We start from the raw sequence: 23,783 nt of genomic DNA, 5'->3' as shown, positions 1-23,783 counted from the left end.
TTGAAAAGACCGTTGGAGGGAAAACGTCCTTCTGTCGTTTTCATTTTCTGTCTGCTGGTACAAAACTTTACCGTTGTGGATGCTCATACTTCCGACTTCTGCTTCGACAGATTGATTGATTGTGCATTTATGACAAACAGTCGAAGTTGTTGGAGGCGAGAAGTTGTCTGTTGCTTGTACTTCTTTCCTCTTTGGGGTGCACTATGTTAGACACAGAGTCAACGCCTGCGATTCTTGTGTTCCGACTGAATTACGTTTAGACCTATTTTGGCTTCTAGATTGTTCCGGCTGCTGGCCAACAACAAGGCTTTGGGTCTTTCTTATTCTTAAGGTCTTCCTTTGATTTTCTTTCTCTTTAATTTTTAGTCACAACACTTAACACACGCATTAGTATAATTAAATCAACCTATATTTTTGTACTTAAACTATTTTTAGGAATTTAATTTCATAATAAATACTTTTATCATAATCAAAAATCACTGTGGAAGTCGTGCTTAACATCTTTACCATAAACGAGACCTTTCTATTTATAGAGGTTAAGTATTTGGTCCAAAGTCTCTAATGCCCTTAAATTAAAGCTAAGTAGGCTTGTTACTTGCTAGGCTTGCTCTTTAGATGGGCAAAAGGGGCTGGTTGGGTGAACTTGGCCTATGGTCTATATTCTTCATCAACACTTAAATTTTAGGAAAATTATACAGAAATTCATCTTTTAAAAATTATTTACAACTGTATCAAATCATAATTTTAGATTATGGCAAACTAGTAAAATCAGTACTTTTAATGTATTTTAAGAATTATAATTCATAAATTAGAAGTCTAGAATACATTTTATAGGATTTATGATTTATGAATTGGAGTCTAGATTTCTTAAAGGGTATTGCTATATACCGCAAAAGTTATACTTTCCACCGCACTCTTTTGACATTTATGCCCTCCTCACAATTTCAAACCAATAACCAAAAACTCTCAAATCCTCTCTAGCTTTTGAAGCTTTTCATAAAACCCGACCTAAAACGACATACCGATAAAGAAAGGAAGGGGAAAAGGCTTAATGAATCTTCCGATAAGTTTTTTTAAAAAAAAATATGTCCGAAATCACGGGTTCCGCCTCCAAAATCGGAGGCGAAACCCGTTTTTTTTTTTTGCCTAAACGAAACTCCGACGCCGTTGCCACCACGGGCGGAACGGACGAACTGTTCGTTCCGCCCACCGTAAGGTGGAACTGGGTTCCGCGCTCGTTCCACCGTATGGTGGAACTGGGTGGCGCATCCGTTTAGGCTTATTCCTTAAAAAAAATTCAAAATTTAAAAAACGAATTTTTAATTTAAATTTATATCGTAAGATTACTTCGTGTTCGAAATCATGGTCTTCGGGAATACTCGGATCCATTTTCGTCAAATTCGGGTTTTTAGGCTTGGGAGAGAAAGAGAGAAAAAAAATTGAGTTTTTTAAAAAAATAAAATGAGAAGGGCATAAATGTCAAAAGAGTGCGGTGGATGAAAAAAAATTGTGGTATATAGCAGCTCACTTTCTTAAATTATGGTGTCAAATCATAATATATAAAGAATAATGACATATTAACAATTAAGTTTGGTGTTATGACTTACTTGTAATTTTGTACTTAATTATGATATTCATGTATTTGATCCTAAATTTTATCTCTTCTAAAGATATTAAAAAGGCTTGAGTATGCTAATGCGGGTTGGTCCGGATGGTAAGGCGCTTGAGTATATGAATCTTTGATAGAGTAATTAAATTTTAAATTTAGTCCTTGTTTTTTTTAAGTTAAATGTTTTTTATATAAAAATATTGAGTAAATTACTCCTATGGCCATTCAACTTTTCCATTATTAATATTACAACCGCTTTTCAAAATCTGCCATAAAAATTACTTAAAATTGTCTATTAGTTCTTTAAATTTTGATTATTTTAATAATAAATAACCATATATTATATAAATAAAAATGATATTCCAAATAACTTTAATTCTTGAACTAGTGTTTGACCCGTGCGATGCACGGATTCATCTTAATATATAAATATTAACAAAAATATAATTAATAATTATAATTAATGATATAAAAAAGGAGAAAGTGACACCTCAGCTCCATCGTTACTGTTTTATATTATATATAGATATGTAGAGAATTAGAGGGATTTTAGGGACTAATTTCAATTATGTAGAACTTTTAGATATAGGTATGCAGAGAATTAGAGAGATTTTAGGGATTAATTTAAATTCTGTAGAACTCTTAGATATAGTACGGATAAAATAATCTTTTTATAAATAAATATAATAATATAACTAAAGTTAATATATTATATTTGTTATTATATTTTTTATCAGTAAAAAAGGAGGAAGTGACACTTCAGCTCCATCGTTACTGTTTTATATTATATATAGATATGTAGAGAATTAGAGGGATTTTAGGGACTAATTTAAATTATGTAGAACTTTTAGATATAGATATGCAGAGAATTAGAGAGATTTTAGGGATTAATTTAAATTATGTAGAACTCTTAGATATAGTACGGATAAAATAATCTTTTTATAAATAAATAAATATAATAATATAACTAAAGTTAATATATTATATTTTTTATTATATTTTTTATCAGTAAAAAAGGAGGAAGTGACACCTCAGCTCCATCGTTACTGTTTTATACTAGTCGAAAACTCGTGCGATGCACGGGGTATGAAACTTTTATATAATTTAGATAAATAAATAAATTGACATATTTATATAATTCAAACACTCATTTTTTTTCTTTTATTAATATATTACGGGTTTGTCAGTTCTTGGGCCATGGGGGCTCACCCCGCCCAAGTTCTGTCTCGTCCCAATTTCTATCAAAAATAAATTGACATATTTACTTTTAAATATTTTTTATCATGCTATGAAATTTTTTTATATTATGTATATTTGAAATTAATATATATTTTGTAATGATAATTCAAATTAAATTAATTTTAGAAATAATTGACTACTTTTTTTTATAGAATTTTAACTAAAGATGAATGATTTATTTATTTTTACAAAATTCAATGATTTGTACTAATTTTAATACATTTTCATATTCCAAATATTCTGTGAAACAATAATAATAAAATAGCAGATTAATTAAGAAATATATTAGAATATAATAAAAAACCAAAAATTGAATTAAACTATAATTAAAATTGAATATTATATTTACGATACAAAAGAATTACAATATAGGTTAAATAAAAATTGAATTAAACTACAATTAAAATTAAATATTATATCTACGATACAAAAGAATTACAATCTATGTTAAAATGGAAGCAACATCAATATATTATTCTACAAACTATTACAATCAATACTTTTCTAATGTTGCATATGAAGAAACTTTATCAATTCAATATGTTACATATAAAAAAAATCGTAAGAACATTTTGATGATAATTATTTTGGTTGATAGAATTTCATGATCACCAAGTATTCGAATTCAATTATTCATTCTGCTATAATAACCCAATATATCTAATTGAATCGGTTTAAGATGATGATTTCTCCTATTTTTATCTCGTAATATCTCATCAAGACATTCGATCAATTTATTTTTCATTCTTTCACTATATAGAATATCAGCCATACTCGCAGATATCACTTATTTGACTTCATTAATATTTTCTAATAATTATATATTCTTGAATTTTGTAAGTAAGAAAAACAAACAAAAAAATTGAAAAAAAATGAAGGGACGAAAAAGATAATTAGGAGAGAACCATCTTTCTCTCGGGTTTTTTTTTTTTTTGAAAATAAGAGAGAATGTCGAGACATAAGCGTATAAAGAGGAGGGTGAAAATATTTTTTGCCCATGAATTAAACATTTTATTTTTTCTTAATGAAGTATTAAGTCCATAAATTAATTTTAGTTAAATAGAATTAAATCGCAATTGTAACCACTCAGTACAAAAAAAAACGTTTTATAATTAATATGTGAAATTAATTATATTAATTAGAATCATTATGCTCAACATTTGAGAATTTGAAGAGATTCAAATAATAATATTTTCTTAATTAATATTTTTCAATAATTTGTCCTATGATCATATTTCATTTTCATCTGTTAAAAACTCTTGAAATACTAACAATTTTGTACGAACCAGAATATAATAGTTAAAAATTATATAAGCCAATGTTGCAAAAGCAATTATCTCAATATCCATAATTAATGTACATTTTTAGGATTTTGAGCATCAAAATTTATTTTTATTTACCTTGATTTTGAATTCGTATCTAGCATAATCCACATTCTTCAAGAATAAACATCTTATCAAGCGTATTAGACGCTTACAATCTCCCTGTCTAGAAAATTGAAAAAAATAACTTCTTGATAATAATAATAATAATAATAATAATAATATAACATAATTTATATTGAAATAAACTTCATTGTAAATATAATATTCCAATATCTCTTTAATATTTTATTTAATATGTCTCAAACTTCAATGGACAACTATCATGTGAAACTTTATATCTATTTGTACCAAAATGCATAAAAATAAAAAATACAAACCATATCAATTAGCTAAACTCAAACTAAAAAAATGAGTGGATTTCAACATGTTCCGAATTAGAAAAAATAATCTAACTTCAATTAAAACTAAAAATTGAGTTCATAAAAAGCCGAAAATCTAAATTTTAGTTAGAGTTAACAATCAAAACGATAACACCTAGGAACATATACTAAAAAAGAATGCAAATATACAAAATCTTTATTTTAGTCATTTTGAAAAATAAATAAACAAAAAAGAAAACATGGATAAGGTAGCGAGAGGTATGGAATCTAGATAACGATAGAAATGGAATTTCATCTCTGAAAGATGAAACTATAACAACAATTGTTTAATAAAAATAAAACAACAACACAATTGAGAAAGCCAAAAATTGAGTTCATATAAAGCCGAAAATCTAAATTTTAGTTAAGAGTTAGCAATCGAAACGATAACACCTAGCAACATATACTAAAAAAGAATACAAATTTACAAAATCTTTATTTTAGTCATTTTGAAAAAAAAAGACAAATAAAAAAGAAAACATGGATAAGGTAGCGAGAGGTATGAAACCTGGGTAACGACAGAAATGGAATTTCATCTCTGAAAAATGAAACTATAACAACGATTGTTTAATAAAAAGAAAACAACAACACAATTGAGAACAAAAATAACTACAACATTGAAAAAAAATCGAATAATTACCTTGAGAAACATAAGAATTTCTTATAATTTTTGACACTTTTGTGTTTTCCGGTTTTAGTTGTTCATGCATCTTCTATTTCTGTCGGATTTCTTCAATTGAAGCTATCAGTTTGGAAAAAAAAGACAAATAAAAAAGAAAACATGGATAAGATAGCGAGAGGTATAGAACCTGGGTAACAACAGAAATGAATCAGAAAGATGAAACTATAACAACTATTGTTTAATAAAAATAAAACAACAACATAATTGAGAACAAAATAACTACAACATATGAAAAAAAATCGAATATTTACCTTCAGAAATACAATAATATCTATCGTGACCAATGAATATAATGGTGCAATACTATCTATCATGCTTTATATAGAAGTTTATTTGTGACTTTTGGATTTCCTTTGCTTTGTGTTTTTTCATCTTCCCGTAACTCTTGCTTTCTTTTATTATTTTAATTAATAGGCTAGTAATTATTTAATATATTATAAATATAAATTTGTTATTTTTAATTAATTATATATTTATTTTTAATTAATTAAATATTTTTAATCTGATTTTTTACTACGTTGACAACTCATCAAAAAGACCTCTAAAACACTTCTTCTCATTTCTATCTGCTTCCGTAATTATATATAGTATAGATTATATATAGATATGTAGAGAATTAGAGGGATTTTATGGACTAATTTAAATTATGTAGAACTTTTAGATATAGGTATGCAGAGAATTAGAGAGATTTTAGGGATTAATTTAAATTCTGTAGAACTCTTAGATATAGTACGGATACAATAATCTTTTTATAGATAAATATATATAATAAAATTAAAATTAATATATTAAATTTTTTGTCACTAAAAAAGGAGGAAGTGACACCTCAGTTCCATCGTTACTGTTTTATATTATATATATAGATGTGTAGAGAATTAGAGAGATTTTAGGGATTAATTTAAATTCTGTAGAACTCTTAGATATAGTACGGATACAATAATCTTTTTATAGATAAATATATATAATAAAATTAAAATTAATATATTAAATTTTTTATCAGTAAAAAAGGAGGAAGTGACACCTCAGTTCCATCGTTACTGTTTTATATTATATATAGATATATAGATATGTAGAGAATTAGAGAGATTTTAGGGATTAATTTAAATTCTGTAGTACTCTTAGATATATGGGATAAAATAATCTTTTTATAGATAAATATACATAATAAAATTAAAATTAATATATTAAATTTTTTATCACTAAAAAAGGAAGAAGTGACACATCAGTTCCATCGTTACTGTTTTATATTATATATAGATGTGTAGAGAATTAGAGAGATTTTAGGGATTAATTTAAATTCTGTAGAACTCTTAGATATAGTACGGATAAAATAATCTTTTTTATAGATAAATATAATAATAGAATTAAAATTAATATATTATATATTATATTATATTTTTTATCACTAAAAAAGGAGGAAGTGACACCTCAGTTCTATCGTTACTTTTTATATTATATATAGATATAGATATGCAGAGAATTAGAGAGATTTTAGGAATTAATTTAAATTATGTAGAACTTTTAGATATAGATATGCATGGGATTAGAGATATTTTAGGAATTAATTTAAATTATGTAAAACTTTTAGATATAGATATACAAAGAATTAGAGAGATTTTAGGGATTAATTTAAATTATGTAGATCTTTTAAATATATTACAGATAAAATAATCTTTTTATAAATAAATATAATAATATAATTAAGGTTAATATATTATATTTTTTATCAGTAAAAAAGGAGGAAGTGACACCTCAGCTCATAGATTTTCTATTATTTCGTTTAGAAAAGCAGAAACTTTGAAATAGTGATTTAGAAGAAAAAAATACATGGTAAATGTGATTCTTTGGAGAAGACGAAGCGAATGAATGAGGGTCTGTTTTGTAATTTTCATTTCTTATTCTTTAAATCAAAACGACGTCGTTTTACTTAATGAGAAAAACGACGTCGTTCGTTAAATGAAAACTGAACCAACGATATACAGCGTGTGCCTGTTCTCCTCCCAATCCCTAATTGCTGCGAATTGCTGGAGGGAAATCGCACAAGAGAAAGAGAGTCGACCAACTCAACTAACTGCCGGTCAGTCTCCACCGTCGGCGCTGCTCCTTCCGCCACCGACCGGAACCTTCTCCCTTCTCCCTTCTTCAACTGAAACGGAATCAACTTCGGCAGACAGGTACTGTTGGTTTGTTTTCAAAGGCTCCCTCAAAATAGAAGCTATACTGTTGGTTTGTTGTTGCTCTTGAATTGCTAATTGAATTGCTGTTGTCTTTTACAAAAGCTTAATTGAATTGCTAATAAAAGATTAATTGAATTGGTGTTGCTGCTGAATTGTTGTTGTTTTTTATAAAAGCTTAATTGAATTGTTAATTGAATTTTGTTTTTGATAAAAGCTTAATTGAATTGCTGTTGGTAATATTTGCTCCTGCTCAATTTCTGTCTCTCTCAATTGCTATTCTTTTTGTTCTTTCTCAATTTCTCAATTGCTTTTCTTTGTTTAATTTAATTGAATCGAATGGTCTTTGGTTAATTTAATTGAATAGTCTTTGTTATAATTTTAAACTTTGTATTTAATTCTAAACTTTTTATTTCGTTAAGATTAAGCTAATAGTTAAGATTGGAGGACTCAATTGTCACTCATTTAGAGCTACACTTTTGAATATTTTGATGTTTTTCTTTACTTCATCAAAAAAAAAAATTTGTTCAATACATTTGAGCCCCGGGTCATTTAGGACTCTGGTTTGCTCTATCTTTGCAAGGTTTTAATTTGTCTTTTCTGAGAAACAAGGTTGCCGTTTTCTTCTACCAATCGCTCATGATTTCATCCATTTTTTGGTTTTTACAGGAAATTTCAAACAATTATGTCAAATTTCATCCATTTTGTTTTGTAGAAATTGACAAAGGTATGCTTCAGAAATCGATATTTGGCAATTCTTTTTGGTTATGGTTAAGATGAGTTACCAAGGTCTACTGCCATATTCTTGTTTCTTTGTCAGTCCTTGCTATATTCCGTGAATTCGTTGATTTATCTGACTAGCTAGCTTCATTTTGATGATAAAAAAAAAGAGGGAGAAAATGAATAGAAAGAATTAGAATTTGGTCTGTTTCGTTTTAACTGTTACAATGTTGAATGCTTCAGTTAATTTTGATTTAGACCTAATATTAATCAGCTCACTGAGATGGCCTACAATCAGCTCCCAGAGTTTATGTTGGGTGGTTGTCCTAGTATTGTCTGGCCTTACAAACTCAAGGCACTGCTTGCTTAAAGATTAATTGGGAAAAATGCCAATCCAATTCTCCTATACAGTTTCTTAAGCTTAATTAAGTCATGGGAGGCCTTTTATCTCCTATCCAATTCTTCATTCACAGTTCACCTATGAATCACCTAATATTCTCTTAGTTTTTTTTATATGTGAGACTCTTTGTTGTTAATTTTTTTAATTGCAATAATTGTCCAATTGTTTTGCTTTGCTGACATTTTTGCTCTTCTAAGTTCTATCATTTTGCTTTCTTTCCAACAATGTCAATACTGGGTTTTGGGTTTAAGTGCCAAGAACTCAGTATTTATGTCAAAATTTAGATTTAGTACTACTTTGTGCAGCATATTCTGCCTTATATTTATATATCTAATGTATTTTTTATCAACAAAATTTATTCAGATATTTATCTGAATGTTCAAGTATCCAAATCGAATTGAAAAGGAACAAACTCTCCCAATTGAACTGCTTCGAATGTTTTGGGCAATTCAGTTCTGGAGATTTTGAATTTCTGATTGAACCAAACCACTGCAAATGCCAAATCCCATCCTAAACCGGATCATTCTCTTTCCACTAAAACCCATCAAACCCCATTTTCTGTACTCTTTCTCGTCTTCTGCCTTACCTCCTCCCTCCGATCAACCTCCTCTAGTCTGCTCCGTCGTTTCACTTCTCACCCACCACCGCTCCAAATCCCGATGGAGCTATCTCCGCTCACTCCTCTCATCTTCCCCCGATGACTTAACTCCTGCCCATTTTTCCCAAATTGCTCTCCAATTAAAATCCAATCCTCATCTTGCCCTCCGCTTCTTCTTCTTCACTCTCCACAACTCTTTGTGCTCTCACAATCTCCAATCCTACTCCACCATCATCCACATCCTTGCCCGTGCTCGCCTCAAGTCACACGCCCAGTCCATCATCCGGATTGCTCTCCGCTCTCCAGTGTTGCTTAATCATTCTAATTCTTCTTTGAAACTGTTTGAAATGTTAACAAAAACATATAGGGAGTGCAATTCAGCTCCATTTGTGTTTGACTTGTTGATAAAATCCTGTCTTGAGTTGAAAAAGATTGATGGGTCTATTGAAATTGTGAGGATGTTAAGTTCTCGTGGGATTAGCCCACAAATTAGTACATGTCATGATTTGGTTTCTTGGGTTTCGAAGTGTAAAGGGTCTCTCGCCGGTTATGGGATTTTCAGGGAGGTTTTCGGATTGAGGGCTGATGAAACTGAGGGAATGGGGAAGAGGGTTAGAAGAGTTAGGCCTAATGTGCATAGTTTTAATAATCTGATGGTGCACTTTTTCAAAGATGGTGATTTGGAAATGGTTCTGGAGACATGGGCTGAAATGGAGAGATTTGGGTGTGTTCCAAATGGGTATAGTTATAGCATCTTGATGGCTGTTTATTGTGAAGAGGGGAAGATAAAAGAAGCAGAGAAATCATGGGATGAAATGAGAGTAAAAGGAATAAAGCCTGATGTTGTGGCTTATAATACTATCATCGATGGATTCTGTAAAACAGGGGAGATTGAGAAAGCTGAGGAATTTGTGAGAGAAATGGAATTGAGTGGAGTAGATGGTACTTGTGTTACTTCCGAGCACTTGATTAATGGGTACTGTGGAATTGGGGATATTGATTCGGCAATTCTTGTATATAGAGACATGTGCAGAAAGAATTTTAGTCCTGAAGTTTCAACAATGGATGCATTGATTGGAGGGCTTTGTGAGAAGAAAAGAGTCTCTGAAGCAATGGAGATTATGAAGATTGCAGTGAGAAATGCTAGCTTTCATCCTAGCAAGAATACGTATGAGTTCTTGATAAAGGCATTGTGTGAGGACGGTAACATGGAAGAAGCGTTGAAACTTCAGGCAAAGATGGTAGGCAAAGGGCATGTACCAGATCCAAAGATTTATGATACCTTTATTGAAGGGTATATGAAGTTAGGAGATGAGCAAATGGTTACAAGATTGAGGAAGGAAATGTATGAAACTCAAAAGTAGCATGATACAATTTGGCATGTGGGGACCTTGCTCCCACAGGCATCTTAATCACTTAGAAAGTTGGGAAAAATTGGGGTATGCATATGTTAACAGTATGTCTTTTTTTTTTATGTGCATTTTAATGCTATATCAGGAAAGAGTATGTCCGAGATTTGGTTATAGTTTCACCTTGACAGTGCAGGTACATATGAAAGCTTTTAGCCTGATGGATATGACTGCCTTTTTCACTGTAATGTTACAAGGTAAATGAAATTTGGCAATATTTATATATCATACTTGATAACATCTTAGAATTTTGATCAATACGTTTGTTAGACATGGCAATTTAAATTTTGGATAGAAGACGTAGACATATATAGCGAACAGGATAGACATAGTCATTATCAGGAATGCTAGTAATTTTTCTTGCAATACTAAGGAACATGACTCTGGTGGAAGCACTCACTTGGGATGGGAAAAGTGCTTATTTTGTGACCAAGAAACTCTATAGGATTTGTTAAGAACTAGAATCAAACTACTGTATTAATCTTCAGTAAGTTATACCAATAACAATCACATAGTTGGTCGCGAGTAAAAAGTCGTATACATTTTGTTTATATTGATTTTTGCTGTTATCCATCATTTGATATGGAAGCAATTGAGATTTCAGGTTGCAATTGCAGTGTTGAAATTGAATTTTCTTTTTCCTTTCGCTTTCCTCTTAATCTTAATTTAACATTTTGCTTTTGAGGTTGAGGTTGAGCTACAAATTTTAAGAAGAATATTTACTTAAACTGCTACCGTTAATCTTCGTTTGGCTTGAGATCAATTCCAAGCCATCCTTTAACAATAGAAAATTGTTGACAAAGAAGTCACTTAATGAAATATGATTTCAAGTTTTATTGTTATTGTTATTATTATTTTATAATATTGATAATATCAAGGGAACAGTTTTCCATCAAATTTTAGAAGAGAACCAACAAGATCGCTTTCCTGTGGTCGATGAGTAAACACAATAGCGATGAAGAAGAGAAACGAAGAATTTGAAAGTGATTCTTTCCAGTTGAGTAATGCTGCATAGTTAATAATTATAAAGCACTTGTGTATCTCATGCACTTTCTATGATCACTTCCAATTCTCCAATAAAACAACTCACATAAATAGCTGATTTGCTATATAGTTTATGCCACGAATACTAATCCGATGAAATATAATCTATGCCATAATGGTGCACAGGTTCAACTCTTCCAACACAAACGATTTCCACAAGAACAAGAAGCGGCAGGTGTGGAAAATCGCATAATGTCGAATCTGCATGAGATCTCACAGAAGGCGGCTTTTGGTGCTTTGCTTACTGCTTATAGGAGAATGGAACGAAAACTTTGTATATCATTGTGACTTATAACTTCATAAATCTTTATGAATGTACCATATTTGAATAATCAATGATATTAATGTACCATTTAGTAAGTATTGTCTGTAAACAAAATCAATGATATTAATGTACATGGTAGAGCAATATGAATAATGTATTGTATTCACAAGGAGGGAAGTAACCAAAGATTGAAAAGAGAAGAAGCCATGGATAAAAACCAAGTCAAGAATGCCATAGCAGCAGATACTTGATATCTACTGCAAATGGTTGCAGGACAATATGAGGCACTAGAGTGAAGTAAGAGATCTACCACACTTGCTGCTGAGCATGCTGCTGCTAGAATCAGAATTGACAAAACCTGCCATAAAATATCAATCAGTTTATAAAAAATAGTTGAGTTGGATTCTCACAAATGAAATCAAAGTTGCACTTACCCAATCTCCTACTATAATAATGAGTAGTATTCCTTGTTGTTTTATGGGGCACTTTACCAAAACAGAGTATCCATCAATTATTGCTAATGTGAAACTCCATGGGATTGCTAAACCCATCACTGTCACCAAGTAGCTGAAAATCAAACATGCTATCAAAACGTTAGGTGCATTTGGGGAAACAACAATTCCATCACATGATGATACAAAGAACAATCAAATACTAATTCATAAAATAGCCTTCAAATGAAAGCGAACACGAAATGCAAACAGGAGGTATCGAAGAAAGAGATTACCAGAAGGCAGTGTAGTTGTAGAATTGAGCACCAAGAGACATAAAAAAGAGAGAAGCAGAAGAGAAAATGGTCTGGCCCAATCTCAAAGTGAAGCTAGCACTTGTCCCTACAGAGCCAGGTATGTCATCCATGGCCATGGGGATGGGGATGGGGGTATTGTTCCTTAATTCTTGATTCCTTAAAGCTCATCATAACCCTTCAAATCTCAACCATGCCCAATCCAAAGATTATGGTGACATTTTTGGCCTTTTCTTGTTCTTCTATTGAAGATTCAAGAGACAGAATTTTGGAATGAAAGCAAAGGAAGATTTGAGGTTAAGGTAATAATTGATGTTTGGTTGTGAGTTTATGGGGGAAATGGAAGGCACGTTTCTGCAGAATACTGAATGGAAAATCTTCTAGTGGCCACAATTCAATTGAGGTTATGAAAGTTGCTTTCCAACTTTATTTCTTTCTAAGCTCTTAATTTTATTTCTAAGTAAGCGTTTTAGTTTTCTACATTAAAAGACAAAAATGTAACACGCTTAAGCTTTCTACTTATGTGCAATAAAACAAGTTTAAGCTTACCAAATTTCCTTATGTAAATAAATTTATGTTACTTAAAAAAAAAGTATTTGTAAATAGGTGAAATTAATATACAAATGTATAATTTACTTTCTTCCTAATACTTTCTTTTTAATAGTTTAAAGTATAAATTTAGCATTATATTTATTGGGAGAGCGTATATATAAAAAAAAAATACAATCTTAAATCTAATATCTATTAACCATTGCAATTACAAGTTCCATTAACGGAATATGAATTTTCTTCCTTTTAGCAAAAGAAGTGCAATTTTAATTTTAATTTGAGTAGCTTCTCATTTTTGTCATTTCAAAGGATGGGGAAGTGATAGAATTGTGAATTTTATTTTGTTATTATAATTGAGTCCATGGGTCGGGCTGGGCTAGGCCGGTTTCGGGCCAAATATATCGGGTTTTTAGGTAAAAATGCTCGGTCCAAGCCCAACCCACTATTAATTTAGACGGGCTCGGGCCGGACTGGGCTCGGGTTTAAAAATCAAATTTCAAGCTCAACCCACATAAGCCCACCTAAATATAAATATAAAATTATTAATTATAAAAAATAAATCTTTAATATATAAATATATACATTTATTGATTAATATTAATAGATGGATCGGGCTGGGCTGGGTCGGTCCATGTTATTTTTATTAATCTCAAACCCGCCCAAAAAATAAACGGACTTTAGCAGATCTGAGTCAAATTGGGCTTATGAATAGTTTTTATTGTCCAAACCCGATTCAAAGGACACGGACCTGGACGAGTACCTGAACCCGTGGACAGGTCTAAGTGAGATGCACAATGAATTCACAAGAAGAAAAGAATAAAGGTAATTGAAAAGAAGGGTTATGAAGTTGCCATGTGTTTAGTTTAGTGGGAAATAAAAAAGGAAGATGAAATGGAAAAAGTAATTAAATAATATAATTAATGGCGAACACTTATATGAGTTTTTTGATGAGGAAAATCAACTAGTATTTTTTTAATGCCACGTGTTAGCTGTGTCGGCTGAAAAACAAGCGATAGAGAGAATGGGTGGGCCCACTTTCCATTCAAAATCTATAAAATTTACAACTTAAAATCTTATTAGGATTTAACCTACCAATGTCATTAATTAAAATTTTAAAAGTTCATGGACTATGCTTCTTCCATTAAGAGTGGACAATTAGTAACCCGAATAATACAAACATTAATGTAATATATCTTCTATCTTGTATGAGCTACAATTCTGAAAATCTACTAGAGCATCGCAATACGAGGTGTCAAAAGTATACACGACGATGTAAAAATTAACATATTAAAAATTTTAATGTTTCAGTGTAACATAATAATATAATGTATTCTATTTTTACCAGTTATAATTCTGAAAATCTCTTATAGCAGAACCAAATCTTTTACATGCACTAAAATTGATGCGGAGTATTTCCGACACGGGCCGAGGGAAGGAACCCACTTGTACTAAAGCTGTCGACACACCTCCAAATCGAAGAAATCTCCGGAAATGTGGCATTTCAGCCCGACACGCCGTGGCAGGCTCTACAGAAGCTTCTCTCTAAAATTGGAAGGCATACTTTGAACTCTGTTTTCAGCGACAGAATGTTGACTTTCAGCGACAACAGCATTAGAAAAAGACAAACAAGATTAGGGGACAAGGGGGAGACCATGGCTGCCTCCAATCACTTACACCTCTTATTTACAATTATGTCATTTTTACTTTATTATTTATCCTATAGTTTTAATTACCTAAGTGTCATTTTGGCATTTCATTCCTATCTTACCCCTATCACTCTTAGTTAATTGTAACGCTAGGTAGGACATTTATGTCTTTTACATTTCTCTAAAAAGTGCTATATAATGCCTCTTATTTGTAAGAATCATTCACTTTCAATCAATATAATTTTCATTGTCTTCTTCATGAAGTTTTTTTTTTTTTTTTTTTTAAGGTCTTTACCTTCAACAATGAGAAATACGGTTTTAGTCCGTAAAACCCGGGATTAACTCCTTCAAAATTAGTTTGAGAAGAACCTCTTTGTTAGTTTAAGATTAAAACTAATACGTCCCGAGACTCTTCTGTATCAAAAATGGTTTTTGACTGTTTTACATGTATTTATTTTTCTTTTAGTTTGTATAAATGAGATCAAATATTATAATTTTCAATTAAAATATCATAAATTAAATATTTCTTTTTATTATTATTTTTTGAAATATATTTGTGCAAGGAATTGAAGGACTGCAACTTATTAACTCAAAACATAATAACATAATACTAATATTTACGTATTTCGAGTTCGATTATTTCATTTCAGTTTATGTCGACAGGAGACAAAAAAATTCACCTATGAATTTCACCTATTACCTAAATGGCAAAACACAATAACATTTACGTGGTCCTGTTACAGATCAATGGCTGCAACCGGAGTCAAAAAAAAAAAAATTATAAGTACAAAAGTTAAGCATCTTTATTAACTAAACACCCACCAACCAAGTCACTGAATTCCGACTGATATTCATTATTAGAATAAATAGTATTAACAACAATCTTGACGTTGGTCTCAAAAATAATTTATTGGTATCCTTGATCCGTTACCCACTCCATTGCTTGAATCGACACCAAAACTTCACCTTCTTTTACTTTCAGTAAACTTGGAAGGATCATCGGCCGAGCAATAATGAAACCTCCTTGGGTATCAGGGAAAATAGCCCCAGACACACTTCGGCAGATATTGCAAGAAATGCAGTGCCAATATTGCATTTGTAAAAAGGCGAAGGAGGAGGATGCCTAGCTTGGCAGCTTGTAACATGTTGGGCAGAGAAGTGCAACTATCAAATTTGTTTCGCCCGTAACTAAGAACAGGGTGTATCCATGACCACGAATTTGATCTATTCTGACGATATGGAGATATGATTCCAGAATTTGCCATTACGAAATCTCCAATACAACATGTCAAAGTTTACTTTGGACAGACTAGAGAGTAAAGAGGAGAAGAATTTCGCGAAGTTGTCCGCTTTCCAAGACACACCCGCCACTCAATCCGCAAGACCATCCAAATGTCAAACACAGTATTTTTCACATGGACCCTGATGACCACGTGAATTTGGTCATTCACCGTTAGATGTAAGCTGATTAAATCTAAGCTTTAGGATGCTTTGAATCTCCACCCTAAAATTTTAATCAGTCTACATCTAACGGTAAATGACCAAATTCACTGTGGTCATTAGGGTCCATGTGAACACTACTGATGTCAAACATCTCTAGCGATACCACATTCAAGAAATAAATGCCAAAAGTCTTCAATATCCTCTAAGGATGTGCACCAGTACGGTTTAAACCGTATACTGAACCGAACTGATTGAATTCGATTTTTCGTTTCAGTTTTTTTTGACATTTCGATTCGACGTCGGATTTATTTTTTTAGTACATTTTGATATTCGGTTCGGTTTGATAAAAAAATGTAAAAAAACCGAACCGCACCGAATTACACATATTATATTATTTATATATATATATATATATAGTATTTGGATTTACCAATTTAATTTTGTTTGTTGTTGAGATAATAAACTGTTATGAATATGTTTTGAAAGTTTTTCAAAAAAAAATTTGTTGTTGGAGTAAATTTAATAATGAAATATAATGATTTTTATTTATTGTTTTTATTTTTTAATTAAATTCAATTTGTTTGGTTGAAAATCAAACCAACCCGTATATTTCAATTCGGTTATAATTCGGTTTTATATGTTATTCAGTTCGATATCGGTGTGAACTATTTAAATAATTTCAACAATCGATTTTTCAGTTCAATTCAATTTTGGCCAGGTGCACACCCCTAATATCCTCATTACAGCACACATAAAGACTATCAACTATAACTCCTTTTCCAAGAAGGTTGACTCTATTTGGAAGACAATTTCAGAGAAGCTTCTATACGAAGATGTGAACTTTATAAAGGACTTCAATTCTCCAAACAGATTCATACTCTTCTTGAATATGATATTGCTCCGACAAAGTTTATAAGGACTTTTCACTATATAGGTACCGGATGGGTTAAAACGCCAAATAACTCTATCCACCCCATTTCCTTGGAAGTTTCAACATCCAAATAACTCTATCCACCCCATTTCCTTGGAAGTTTCAACATCTCTCATACATCCATTTCCTTGGAAGTTTCAACATCTCTCATACATCCAGCTATTCCATAAGCTCAACATCCCAATCAAACAAGTCAGGAATAAAAAATCACAAACTTTTAACGCTTCCAACCCAGAGACCATAGGAGTTGGAACACAAAGTTGATTATTATCACAAACATTAATAGCAGTATCATTTCCAATCTTCTATCTATACTCTTCTTCTTTTAGCAATAACTGAGAACACCATATACTTCTTCAAATGTAAGTAAATTGTCTTGATTACAATAAAATCGAACATTATAAATATTGGATAGTTTATTACCAATTTCGAAAATTCACTTTTCAATTCGAGTTCGGACTATTTAAGGGTTCAAAATTGTATATGACAATGATGACCCCCTATTGGCATATCAAAAAAAATTTGACAATTCAAATAAAACCACGCTAAAATAAGATGCAATCGAAGATAATTTCTCCAAGTTTAAAGCAATAATACGCCAAACTTTCAACTATAAAAGTACTCTTTTCCAGATTAAAATTTTATGAACTAGCTAATCATACCACACACATTGGATTCTCATTCATTGTTGAGGAAATAGAACAACTATGAGATAGGAACGAAATTGAAAACTATCCATGTTTAATTTACCAATCATTGATGTAGAGAATTTAACTCTTTCAATATTGCACTAAAAAAAACAAAAGTACATCCCAACAAACATTATCCTGTCCACCCATAAAAAAAATTACATTTGAGTATCGAATATCATTGCAAATGAACTAAAGGAAATTACCTACTGCCAAATTAGTTCACATCTTCCCAGATACAGGGAAAAGAGAAGAAAAAACAGAGAAGCTCACAAACTCATCTCTGCATCCCAATTCAATCTGTACCCACTGTATTAGCAGAAAAAGATTATCCAATTAATACAATATGTATCAAACTATTATACATAATCATGTGCCTATTCCACCAAAGTGTTTCGCTTTACTTCAAACTTCAAAATGATCAACATGTAATATAAGAACAAGTGATTGGTTGAAAAAATTGAACAAGAACATACACTTTGAAGGAGAACCAAAAGGAAGTTCTGCTTCAAGTCCCCAAAAATTATGATAAACAAAAACACTTTTTCCATAAACTATTTATTTGGACAAAAACAAAGAACTTGAAGAAAAGAAACTTATATCAATAAATTATTAAACCAAAATAACCCCGGACAAAAATGGACACCTACAATTGATATTGAGAATGATAGTAATTAATCATAATACATAATATCTGATAACAACCATGTAAATTGAACATTTATCAGAAAATGATTTCAAAAATTGACAGGTTTCAAAGTTTTACTCAATCGAACTCCAACTCCAATTGCCAACTTACAATAAGCATGATCAACACAAAAGAATAGCACAAAAAATTTGCTTGCTAAAACCAGTGCATCAAACAACTTCTTCCTATTAATTTTTTGGCTAGTAAGTTGAAATACTGCATTACTGCTAGCAAACCAAATGTCTCCCAAGTGGACTATTCATTGACGGACACTTTAGATAGTTCAGTTAGACAGCCAAGTGTCATACAGTCATGACACAATTTCCATTGTCTCAAGTATCAAAACACAGACCTGCACTATCCAGATGCATTCAGCTCAGAATTCAAGGCAATGCAACTTCTAAATCCCTTTTTTCCCTTATTAAATTTTATCTATAGTAAATACGGTCATGTGCATTTATATGGGGGTATTTGTGAAAACTGAAAACAAAAATTAACTTTTTTTGTTATCTACATTAACTAACTACTTACTAAACTGGTTGAAAAGAATATGTAAGCCTATTATCATGATAGAGAGAGTAATTTATTTATAAGTCTAACCCAATCAAATTAGAAAGTCCACATAAAAATAAAAAAATTCAATGCAGAAACATAAATTTTGTTCATTCAAGAACAGTGGAACAAACCGTTTCAATAATGACAGTAATTATAAGTTGACTGTAATTATGCCGTGTGCACATGATGGTGCAGAGTTCAATGAGAAAGACCATTACCAATAAAGTGATTAGTTTCAGTTTAAAGATGAAGGTTGAGAATGCAATGTTAAAGAAGGCCATAACGGTCACAAATGACGAGGAGAAGATAGTAGAATGACAGAATAGAAGGTGACAACAGAAACAGTCACTGTGGTGCTTAACAACAGTGATTTACTATCCAAAGAGAAAATTGTATTGATTGTATAGGAAAGTAAGGCAGAATAAGATTCGAATTTCTTTCAGGAATAGAAGAGAACGCACACCTGTTAAATAACCCCATAAGTTATGCCAGTGTAGCACCAGTAAAGAAGAGGCAAGTCTACATATGCATAAACAATTTCCAATCCAAAAGAAAAAGTATACTTGGTGCGAGCTTAAACTTATGCAACAAAGACAATTTATAAAAAGAAAATATAACCACTTAAAGAACCAAACAGGAAATAATAGATCATATATCCAAGAAAGAAGTCAGGAGAACATGTTGAAGCTGTTTTCACCATCGAAGCCACATTCATAATTGGACCTTATAGAAAAGTGGTTTTGAAGATTTCATTCCCAAAACCCACAATAGATAGTTCTTACTTATTTGCTAGACCGAGGCCCTATTCACAAAGACATGTCTGATAGTGAAAGAGGATTATGTTGATTGAAATTTGAAGATTAATATATTTAAGGAGCTAATGATAACCCCCTAAAATCTTCATAAGACAGCCAAACATTTAGTACTGAAAACATAAGCTACAAAGGTCGACCAATCTACAATTGATCATGTAAAGTCTGCTAGATATAGAAGAAAATACCCAATGTTGACAAAATCACTGACTGTCAACCATACAGGTTAGACTGCAATTGAATTTTAAGGCTTACTAACAAGGTAGCAAGTAGCAAGGGTTCACATAATCAATAGAAATCTGTTCAGCAACCTTCATATTATCGCATGAAAACTGAAGTACCAGTATTACTTCCTAAGCCCTTGTTTGGCAGGGAGTTAATAGAGGTAAATGGGAGTAATGGAAGGTTAAATATCACATTAACCTTGTTTGGGAGTTGTTTTTTGAGAGTAAATGAAGGTTAATGGAAGTTTTTTTGGTTACAAAGGTTAATGGAAGTTAAACGTTTACTTCCTTTAAACTCCAAACTCCAAATTGAGGGTTAATGGTCATTAAAAAATTTTATCTACGGAGACTAAATTTAACCTTCCTTCCCTTGTATATTTGAACTCACAAACGAAGTTAAAACTCTCATTTAATTTTTAAATTTCATTTCCATCACTTCCCATTCCATTCCATTAACTCCTTTTAACTCTCACCCCATTTACCTCTAAACTCCCATTCCATTAACTCCTTTTAACTCTCACCCCTTTTACCTCTAAACTCCCAAACAAAGGCTAAAGACTTTATAATCAAACTCCACAATCACATTCCATGTCCATTAATGTGACAACAAGTTCATGAAACTACATGCGTGCACACAATAGAAAGCTCCAATCGGTCATGACAAACACTAAGACGAAAATAAATTCATAATTCTAATCGACCTTTAGGCCCCCTAGTAGGTTATGCACATCATAAGCCGTACAAGTTTGGGGGAAGAAAAATAAATTTTAACAAATACATCCATAACCAACAATATAAAATTCTGTCAGTCCATTGAAATACCTTGGGAGGGAGATAGACAGCGGGGTCTAGAAATCGAGCTTGAGTTCTTCTTTTTCCTTGGTAAGAAAGTGGAGAAAGTAAGGAGTGACGCGGACGACGGCGATCCACACACCGAACATGGTAGCATGTGTTTTAAGCTGCTTCAATGCAGTTTGTTTGTCCGGTTTTCGCATAAACATCCCTGGAAACATGATTTCTGATTGTAATTCCTCAAATTGGCAGCTCTGTTTTCTCTAAGAAAATGAAAGTCCCAAAACCCTAGATTTGGCCTATCACTGTCTTTTGTGAAAGGGTTTTTAGTAGGTTTTACGGAAATGAAATACGCACGTACGATTTCAAGCACATGACCATACACGTGTCTTGCCTTTTTTTAGGGCAAATTACAAATATAGCCCAACTAAAAGGATTCATTTATATATCTAACCCACTTTGCTTCCATCTCAACAAATTAGACACTTTCATTCATTTTGGATAAAATTATCCTTAGTTCTATTCGATCGATCCATCTGCTCCTGCTCCCACTTCTTCTTCTTCCGCTTCGTCCGCTTCTTCTTCTTCTTCTTCTTCTTCGGTTCATCTTCTTCAATTTCTGATATTAATCGTTAGCGATTTTTGAAATTATTGAAGTATTATGTCAATTTTCCGTATAAATGGTATGTTTTTAGCCTATACGTCTGCTTTTCTCGCTGGTCTTCATTCTTCGTTTGTAACTATCTCGTTTCAATTTCCTTTATTTTCCTCCATTTGTGGCGAAATTTGTCGCATTTCATCACAAATGCGATAACAGTTGTCGCATTTCGTCACAAATGCGACAACTGTTGCCGCAGATGCGACAACTCTTATCGCATTTGTGACAAATGCGACATCGCAACAGTTCAATCTAAAATTTGTTTTCTTTCTCATTTTTTGAGCTTTCCATCCTAATCCTCTTTCGCAGACACTAGTTCTTCAAAAAGTTGAACGAAACATAATCTCTTCTCTCTATAAACCACCGTCTTTTCGTCGGTTTGGCATGGCAAAAAAAAAACATTGAGAGTCTAAGGAAGAATGTGAATTAAAACAAATGTATTCTTGTCCTAAGTGGATGAAAGTGTCTAATTTGGTGAGATGGAAGCAAAATAGATCAAATATGTTAATGGACCCCTTCAAATAGACTAGATTAGTAATTAGCCCTTGTTTAACTTGAACATGTCTTGCCAATGGGGTTTCTCAACCCTTCTGAGTTGTATAAAAAAAATGGGTTTCTCAAACTCTAATAGTTGGAATTTTGTAAAAAAAAAAATCAAAAAATTAATGGAAGATTAATAAATTAATCGAATTTTATATTTTTATCTATAAATAATATAAAACAATAAACATTTTTTCTCTAGAATTCTTTGTTACTTTACATTTTTTTCTCTGTAACTTGGATTCTTTGTTACTTTACATTTTTGTGCTTTGTATTGATAACTTGTTGGGAAGATCAAGTGAAGGAAAAATGATTTATTGAAATCAAGAAGAATCTGAATTACAATGTACAGAGAAAACTGATTGAAGAACTTTACAATGATCAAGCAGTCTTTTATAGTGAACTGCTAACAGATACAGTTACAAACTCAACTAATTGATAACCAACTTGTAACTGTGTGGTTGACAACTAACTATGATTAAGCTAAACTTCTCTAATTAACAAACTAACTTCAACACTCCTCTTTCAAACTTGGTGCAGTCATGTTGACAACTCCAAGTTTGCTCAAAAATTTGTCAATCTGAACTCCATTTATAACCTTTGTAAAAAGATCAGCTAGTTGCTGAAGTGAGGAAACATGTGGTGTTGATATAAACCCCTGCTCCACATAGTCTCTTATAAAATGAACATCGATATCAAAATGTTAGGTGTTCTCATGATCAATAAGATTAGCTGCTATAGCTATTGCTGAAGTATTATCACAGTGCAGTGGAATAGGTCTTTCTACTTCAACTTGAAAGGTTTGGAGCAAAAAAGAAATCCATTTGAGTTATAGCTAGGCTTCTATATTCAGCTTCTGCTGAAGACCTGCTGACTGTAGCTTGTTTTTTGCTTTTCCGGGAAATCATTAATTTTCCAAGAAAGACACAATACCCTGTTATTGAACGCCTGGTTGTCTTACACACCCCCCAATCTGCATCGCAATAGGCTATTAGCTTCATCTTATCCTGAACTGGATAAAATATCCCTCTAGTCAGTGTCTTCTTCAAGTATCTCAGAATGTGAATTGCAGCATCGAAGTGATGTTGCATTGGTTCAGTCATAAATTGACTTAATTATTGTGTTGGAAAGCAAATCTCTGGGCGTGTGAACCCCAGATAATCTGTGATGTTACCTGCAAACCCGGTAAAACATGCTAGATCACTTGCAGCTTTGCTATTCAAAAACTTCTGGAATTCCTTCTGCAGAAAACTAGTGACAAACTGAGACTGTACTCCATCATGCTCTCCTTCCGTATCTCCACTAGTTCCTTCTTGTGCTACATTTGCATATTGGTTTGACCCTTTCTTGACATTTTTGTTCTTTTTAGGTTTAAACCAATCAGGATAACCCTTGAGCTTGAAATAAGTTTCTTTCAAATGCCCTGGTTTTTTGCAATAAGAACAAAACATGTCTTCTTTGGATCTCTCTCCTTCCTTGCCTGCAACTGCATTTGCAATCTCCATTCTTTCTGCAACATTGATTGCTCTTTGAGAAACATTGTGTTGTTGTTCCATTTTAAGAATCATAGAATAAGCCTTGATAACTGTAGGCAAGGGATCAGGCATCAAGATTTGATTTCTTGCAT

General features: G+C 31.8%; 3 protein-coding genes across 10 annotated transcripts; 1 reads left to right on the top strand and 2 right to left on the bottom strand.

Annotated features, from left to right (window-relative positions):
• Window positions 1-7,285: 7,285 nt before the first annotated feature.
• On the top strand, window positions 7,286-11,979 carry LOC136209684 (pentatricopeptide repeat-containing protein At2g15980). Of its 8 annotated transcripts, none has more exons than XM_066001236.1 (6): window positions 7,286-7,448; window positions 8,118-8,175; window positions 8,932-10,605; window positions 10,712-10,772; window positions 11,479-11,571; window positions 11,746-11,979. In XM_066001236.1, exon 3 carries the CDS (start codon window positions 9,064-9,066, stop codon window positions 10,528-10,530), a length of 1,467 nt encoding a protein of 488 aa, XP_065857308.1. In that variant the 5' UTR covers window positions 7,286-7,448; window positions 8,118-8,175; window positions 8,932-9,063; the 3' UTR covers window positions 10,531-10,605; window positions 10,712-10,772; window positions 11,479-11,571; window positions 11,746-11,979. The 8 variants fall into 8 exon arrangements, 6 of the variants coding, with proteins under 6 accessions (XP_065857308.1, XP_065857305.1, XP_065857306.1 ...); XM_066001233.1 differs by having other exon boundaries at window positions 11,461-11,571; XM_066001234.1 differs by having other exon boundaries at window positions 10,707-10,772; window positions 11,461-11,571.
• Window positions 11,980-12,020: 41 nt separating this feature from the next.
• Window positions 12,021-13,058, bottom strand: LOC136209685 (CASP-like protein 5C3). The gene is made up of 3 exons (XM_066001240.1): window positions 12,612-13,058; window positions 12,319-12,451; window positions 12,021-12,242 (listed from the first exon to the last, which is right to left on the bottom strand). The coding sequence occupies exons 1-3, from the start codon at window positions 12,746-12,748 to the stop codon at window positions 12,048-12,050; spliced, it is 465 nt and encodes a 154-aa protein (XP_065857312.1). The 5' UTR covers window positions 12,749-13,058; the 3' UTR covers window positions 12,021-12,047.
• A 4,900-nt stretch (window positions 13,059-17,958) lies between these two features.
• LOC136209686 (mitochondrial import receptor subunit TOM6 homolog) lies at window positions 17,959-21,277 on the bottom strand. Its single transcript, XM_066001241.1, has 2 exons — window positions 20,989-21,277; window positions 17,959-18,196 (listed from the first exon to the last, which is right to left on the bottom strand). Exon 1 carries the CDS (start codon window positions 21,177-21,179, stop codon window positions 21,015-21,017), a length of 165 nt encoding a protein of 54 aa, XP_065857313.1. The 5' UTR covers window positions 21,180-21,277; the 3' UTR covers window positions 17,959-18,196; window positions 20,989-21,014.
• Between the last annotated feature and the right edge of the window lie 2,506 nt (window positions 21,278-23,783).

Source organism: Euphorbia lathyris, chromosome 10, assembly GCF_963576675.1.
Source record: "Euphorbia lathyris chromosome 10, ddEupLath1.1, whole genome shotgun sequence".
Taxonomy (NCBI): Eukaryota; Viridiplantae; Streptophyta; class Magnoliopsida; order Malpighiales; family Euphorbiaceae; genus Euphorbia; species Euphorbia lathyris.
This window is presented reverse-complemented; position numbering and strand designations above follow the sequence as displayed.